Below are 7,245 nucleotides of genomic sequence, written 5' to 3' on the forward strand. Positions count from 1 at the left end.
TTCTTCGATTTAAACGTTAAATCTAACTAAAATCATATCAAATTAAAACAAAAAAAAAGTTAAATTGACAGAATCTGTTAAACGATTTAAAACAAAACCATATTGATATAAGGTATTTTTTTGATGTCCATTAAAATTCTTTCTCTATGACATGTCTGTTTGACCGTATTAGAACACCGTATTGTAAAATAATACAATAATACAATGTTTAGTGTGGTCATCGTATTGTATAAATTAATACGGATTGTAAATTAATACGGTCTATATCGTATTATTGAATATGATTCATTTTTGGCACATTGTATTGTATTATTTTATAGTGGATCAATAATTCACGTCGGGTTGGACATGATCGACTAGGGGTCGGGGTCGGGTCGACATAGGGTAATGGCGAAGTCTATGATGGTTAAAAAAATTAAGGGAGCACAGTGAAAATTTATATTTTTTATAATTATATTTTGACTCCAAAACTTTTACAAATTGCATTTTGACACCGAAACTTTTGAAAAATTAGATTTTAACCCTAAAACATTTCAAAAATTACACTTTGACCCCAAAATTATTAATTTTTTATATTTTAACCCCTTATACAATACATCTTGACACCAAATACCGTGTTGTATTATGATAATACAACACAATACAATACACTTTATACAATACAATACAAGCTATCAAACATGACCTATATAAATATATATTATATGCACTAAAAGTGACATTGAGATAGTCCTGTAACATTCACATTAACGTTTAATGGTTGAGGTTTAAATTATAATCTCTATTTCACGTAGGAAATGAAAGGGCGGGACAAAAAAAACAGATTTGGAGTTGAGAAACAACAGTAAAACTCTGTCGTCTAATGAAGTGTGTTAATATTATGATGAGAAGTCAATAAAGTTTTGTTGTACATTATACTATGTCAATTACGATGACTACAATTAGTGTATTTTTTTAGGTTTTTGTAATAGCTAGTGGTGTGTGTGTGGGTATATAAATATTATACGCGCGCGTACTATTTATATAATATGATTGAGTTTTGAATGTTGCCGGTGACTGACTGCCACCGTGTTTTTTGTTATGGCCTTATAGGAGTGCCCTCTATAAAACCGTCTCAATACATTTGATCAAAACAATCAAAGGTTTTGAAAATAAAAATCAAAGTTGATTAAACAAATTTGGACCATTTTTTTCTTTGTTTTCCGTAAAAGAAGACCCTACAATATTCCTCTTCTCTCTCTCTCTCTCTCTCTCTCTCTCTCTCTCTCTCTCTCTCTCTCTCTCTCTCTCTCTCTCTCTCTCTCTCTCTCTCTCTCTCTCTCTCTCTCTCTCTCTCTCTCTCTCTCTCTCTCTCTCTCTCTCTCTCTCTCTCTCTCTCTCTCTCTCTCTCTCTCTCTCTCTCTCTCTCTCTCTCTCTCTCTCTCTCTCTCTCTCTCTCTCTCTCTCTCTCTCTCTCTCTCTCTCTCTCTCTCTCCCCAATAATGTAGAGGCCAGCCAAGTACTAAGCCTTTTGGAAGGACTTAATGGATCAAATATGTTCCAAAAATGGAGCCCGCATATGGATCATATATGTGCCAGAAAATCAGCATATCTGTGACTTTAATTTGGGTGGAATTATGATCTTTCTTTCGTATTAAAACTATGCCAGCGGTTCAAAAATATCACAATCTCAACCCAACCCCACCTATCTATAATGATATGTGACATTTCCAATTTAATGTATTAATTTTCACATTAAAATAGTATAAATGATGATCACCCAAATGGGTAAGGGCTACTTAATTAATTCACTTTAGAAGAAAGAAGAAAAAAAATTCAGCTTGCGGGTTCGGATTAAAATTTGCCTCATGTTAACTCCTATGTGTGTAAAAGAACTTATAAATAGGGGTAAGTTTGGAAAAAGACGGGAAAAAAAGGAAGCAACATCTATAACGGCACATATGTAATAATGAAAATTAGTTAGATACAACATGGAGAGAGATAAGAGATTAGAATAATTAACCCCAAGAATTAGTTACACTCATTACATTATTATTTCAACTCCTCTTGAAACAATTACAAAAGTTAAAAAAAAAAATATTACAAAGATTTAAGAACTCAAAAGGGAAAAAAAAAAAATGAGCTACCCTATAGTTTTCCCTTTTTAATCATTGCCGAGTCATGTAAAAAAAAAAAAAAAGAAAGAAAGAAAAGAAAAAGAAGAAAAGAAGAAAAGGAAAAAAAAAAAAAAACACTTCAATTCTCAAACCTTCACATGAATATATTTTTCCTGTTACTATCAACATCTTTGTGATCACTTGTGTATAATTGTATACAAATAACCCAAAAATAAAAACAAAAAATAAAAATAAAAACAAAACAAAAACAAAAACAAAAACAAGAGTAAAAAGAATTAATCATGAATTTACACTGAATTTCATGAAATATGCTGGAAAACATTATCAAAATTAGCACCTGTTAAATCTTCTGAAAGCGACGTTAACGGATAGCTACTGATCAAATGATCCACATGAGAGGTTTGCCATGATAATATTGATGAATTCGTAGTACTTGTAGCTGTTGGCCTCATCATCATTTCCTCAGTTTTTATAACATTGATGCCATTATTCATCACCTGAAACTGCTGAAAAAACGAGTCCAATTTGTTGTCGGCATCCCAAGAAAATCCCACATTATTATTATTGTTCTGCATATAGTTGCTAACGTTGGAGCTGTTGCTGGAGTTGCTCTCCTTAACCTCGTTCAAGAAGAAGGAGTTGTTGTTGTTGTTGTCGGAGAAGTCTGCGGTCGCCGTCGTGGTTGTGGTCGTGGTCATGGACATGTTTCCGCGGTCGGAGCTTGCTAAACTCGGCATTGAAGTGAAGCTGGCATTGAAGCTTGTTGAGGCTGTTTGGTGGTGATGATGATGATCATAGTACTTATTGTAGGGTCTAATTGAGGTTTGGAATTGTGAAATATTGAGATTTTCACAATTGCTATTATAAGCCTCATTAATAGCACTATCAAAGAAAGATAGTGAATTGTTGTTGCTCAATGTGAAGTTTGATCCGCCGCCGCCGGCGGTGGCTGCGGCAGCGGATTCTAGGTAAGCGGAATCGGAGATGAGGAATGTGGGTCCATGGGAGGCCAATGTTGAGGAGACATAATTTGGAAGTAGTGGTGAAGCTTGGTGGTTTGGTGCCAAATTAGACTGGTGATCCTTAATTTGGTCTCTAGAATTACTATTCTTCACCATCATACTCTTGTTACTTTCCTTGATCACTTCAGTGTCGTTTATTGGCTTGTGTGTCGTTGGGTCAATCCCTTGCTTCATTAACTTCTTCTTTAGGCATGAATTCCAGAAGTTCTTTATCTCATTGTCTGTTCTTCCTGGTAATTGTGCTGCAATTTGTGCCCACCTGAATTTTTTTTTTTTAAAAATAAATAAAAATTTTCTTCACATATATGCGTGTCTTGTACTATATAAATATACTATATATATAGATATATATAATTAAATTTACCTATTGCCAAGAACTTCATGAAGACTGATAATGAGATCTTCCTCTTGTTGTGAGAACATTCCTCTCTTTAAATCGGGTCTCAAGTAGTTTATCCATCTTAATCTGCAACTCTTTCCACACCTTTGCAATCCTACAAGTTATTCAACATATTAATTAACAATTAACCAGTCCAGGTTAATTTAATTGTGTATATAAATATGCAAGAACTGATTCAAATAAATATTTTATTTAATAAATTAAAATTAGGTACCAGCAAGCTTAGGAACTGAACTCCAGCAACCGACGCCGAATCGAGTGATGTAATTGAAGAGTTTCTCATCTTCTTCAGGTGACCAAAGACCTTTCCTTAACTTCTGCTTCAGACAGCATGAGTGACGTCCCATGTTTCTCTTTCCTCTTCTTCTTTTCTTGTTTTTCCCCCTTTCTCTTGTACTACTTTAAGGAAAACGATGTGTGTTTGTGCTTATATATATATATATATATATGTAGATATATATTTGTGATGATATGAAAGTTTGAAGTAACCGCTAGCTTTGGTTTGAGATATATTTTCACCGAAAGGAGAAGTAGTAGCTGGACATGAGAAAAAATGAGGTTTGAGAGGAATATATGTCTATGTCTGAAAGAAGTGGAAAGATCAAGAATAGTTTCTTATGATTTAAAGGGAAGAGGGATAATCATACTTAGAATTCAAGTCATAGAGAGAGAGAGAGAGAGAGAGAGAGAGAGAGAGAGAGAGAGAGAGAGAGAGGGGAGAAACAAAAAAGAGGGGTAGAGGAAGGTGAAACAATCAAGTGGGTTTTACGCAAATCTGGTGCTGCTTTTGCATTGGACTGGATTGGTTTTTAAGATATCTCTATGATGATCATCTCTAGCAAAAAAATAAAAATTAAATTAAAGGGAGAAAAAAAAAGGTTGATGTGTACAATAAAACGAGAACAACTCCATAAACGTGTACTTGTGTGTGTGTGTATATATATATGTAAGGGACCTATAAAATATATTGAGGAGAATTCTTTGCTAGCTAGGCGAGTAAAGAAGAAATACTTTTCAGTAAGTATTATGAATCCTCGGATTTTTATGAAGTTTTGTTAAATTATCATATATATATATTTTTTATTTAGGACAAAAAGTTACCACAAGATCCTTGAAGGATATTATGAAAAGTGGGAATTATAAAAGTGAGACTTCTAAATAGCGGGGAAGCAAAGCACAGCTTAATTAAAACCTCATAACCCCAAATGGGGACCCTTCATTTAGTATTGCTTGCATAAATATAAGACCTTTAGGACGTTTTCTTAATTGACCACATGTGCTAATTATGCGGTGTATGCATTTAGAAGTACTCACTTAATTAATAATTAATTAAGTACTGAGGCCTACTAATGTTGAGTATGGTTTTGAACCATTTGATTTAATGGTTGGAAATTCAGGAAATATTTATGTTAAAGTGGACAATATGTGGTCTAGTTCAATAAATTAATATGCATGTGTAAAGGAGAAATTACCAGAAGATAGAGGAAGATATATAATATACAGAGGTTTCCAAACTTGTAATAAATTAGTGTCATTTGTTTTTATCCTTATATATATATATATATTTCCTTTAAATAAATTGTTTGAAACATGCATATAGAAAGTTAAGAATAAAATTATATAGCATGTTTCAGGCTTGCTTGCCAGCTACTGTAAGCAGTGCATAATGCATTTGAGGCATGGATAAATAATATATTATAATATAAATTGTAATAAGATTTTCCAGTGAATATTTTGGGATTATAAAATCAGCCGACACCGCTACAGCAAGAGCCGTGGGCTCCATTTATATATTTGACTCTTAAGATAAGGGGACAATATTGAAACAAAATAGTAAATCGACAAACAAAAGGAAAATAAGAAAGTGGAAAGAGAAAATGACTCATTCAGAGTAAAAAAAAAAGAAAGAAAGTGAAAGTTAATATAGTCAATGAAGAATTTTCCTCTTTTTTTTTTTTTTTTTTTTTTTTTTTTTTTTTTTTTTTTTTTTGTGGAATACTATTCTTGGTCATAGTAGGATATGTTTTTTCCAACAAGAAATCGATCGTAGACAAAAAAAAAAAAAAAAAAAAAGGGCTTACTAATTTTCCTCTCTGTTAATTTTTTTTTTTTGGACAATCAATACATTCATTGAATCACTTTTTAAAACATATTTTGTTAATTATGACCGTGGAATGTATGAATTCACATGGTTGGTTGTTTTGACATGAAAGATATTTATTTATTTACTAAAGCAGAAAAGAATATCTACTCCAGCTAGATTTTATACATAATAGTTCTATTCCCTGATGAAGACATAGATAATTATCAACTTCTTTCCCAATTTTTGCCACTAATTTTTTTGCAGCTTGTTCCTGGGCAGGCAAAAAGGTGGAGAATTGATGGGTACACAAGTTGTACACATTATGGTCCCAAAGATATTAGTTTCATGTGCATTTTCCAAAGGGTAAAAAAAAAAAAAAAAAAAAAAAAAAAAAAAAAAAAAAAAAGAGAAAAAATAATAAAGTTCCTCTCCTGTCATGAGTCATCTTTTCCAATAAATGAACAGGAATTTAAATGAAAAGGATATAAGAGGAGGCAGGTCCCCTCAAGGAGCAAATTTATTAGAAAAGATACAAAAATAAAAAAAGAAAAGATTCAAAGAGATTTATTTGCCTCCACACATGACTCATATACCATTAACTTATAACCAAAATCACACGTAATCTAATTGGTAATATATACTGGGCACAGATTAACATAATAATGAAAGTTTTCCATCACGTTCATATAACGGCGAAGGATAAGTTCCTATAATTCTTAAAAAATCGCTCATTTCAAATATTTAATTTTTTAATTTTTTTTATTATAGTTACAAATTTTTATAAAAAATTATATTTAATTTTTTCTGTTATAATTAAAATTTTTTACGTAAATTTATATATCAACTCGAATTGGCGAATGAAATCTAACATTCAGGGATCGATTTACATTGTTCATAGTGATGTTAAAATCGAGTTTTTTATCAGCCTGTCAAATATAACTTAAATTGACGAGACCTTACACTTAATTCTTAGATATCAATTGATATTAAAAGCACAAATCATATTACTTTTCGTTTCACTTGTGGTCTCGGTACACTCGGCAAAAATTTTAGTGGGGCCTTCATCTCCTACCCTTAGTTCTGTCACGTGTCATGCACAATCAAATCACAATGGGAGTGGGCACACTGTATTAAATCCCTGAATTGAATGAAGTCTCAATGATTGGGGGGTTTGATAGACGCTACCATGACCGACAGTTACACGTAGGATATATATATATATGAGATTATATATTTATATATTTAGGACATATATATATATGTATATATATGAGATTATATATTTATATATTTAGGATATATATATATATGTATATATATGAGATTATATATTTATATATTATCTTGGAAAATACGTAGCCAGCGAGACACTTCCCTTTTCCCTCACTGCCATTCACATCCATATAATACGACCAATTTGTGTACAGACGTTTTATTGGCCTACACCCTTTCTTGTCTGTCCCTGATCATTCTAGGGGTCACAGCCAAAACAGATTCCATATTCTTCACCTCTATTATTATAATTAATTATTAACATTGTTGTTATTATTAAGTCCTTTTGATATTACCCTCTTTCTGTTTGACTTTGTTTTGATGAAGAACAAATTTTGGGATTTGATGGGA

At 32.0% G+C, this 7,245-nt stretch overlaps 1 protein-coding gene across 1 annotated transcript; it reads right to left on the bottom strand.

Annotated features, from left to right (window-relative positions):
- Window positions 1-2,416: 2,416 nt before the first annotated feature.
- On the bottom strand, window positions 2,417-4,111 carry LOC21397681 (transcription factor MYB86). Its single transcript, XM_010104189.2, has 3 exons — window positions 3,754-4,111; window positions 3,504-3,633; window positions 2,417-3,398 (listed from the first exon to the last, which is right to left on the bottom strand). Exons 1-3 carry the CDS (start codon window positions 3,884-3,886, stop codon window positions 2,417-2,419), a joined length of 1,245 nt encoding a protein of 414 aa, XP_010102491.1. The 5' UTR covers window positions 3,887-4,111.
- Between the last annotated feature and the right edge of the window lie 3,134 nt (window positions 4,112-7,245).

The sequence above is a fragment of the Morus notabilis genome, unplaced genomic scaffold (genome assembly GCF_000414095.1).
Source record: "Morus notabilis unplaced genomic scaffold, ASM41409v2 Scaffold125, whole genome shotgun sequence".
In the NCBI taxonomy this organism is placed as follows: Eukaryota; Viridiplantae; Streptophyta; class Magnoliopsida; order Rosales; family Moraceae; genus Morus; species Morus notabilis.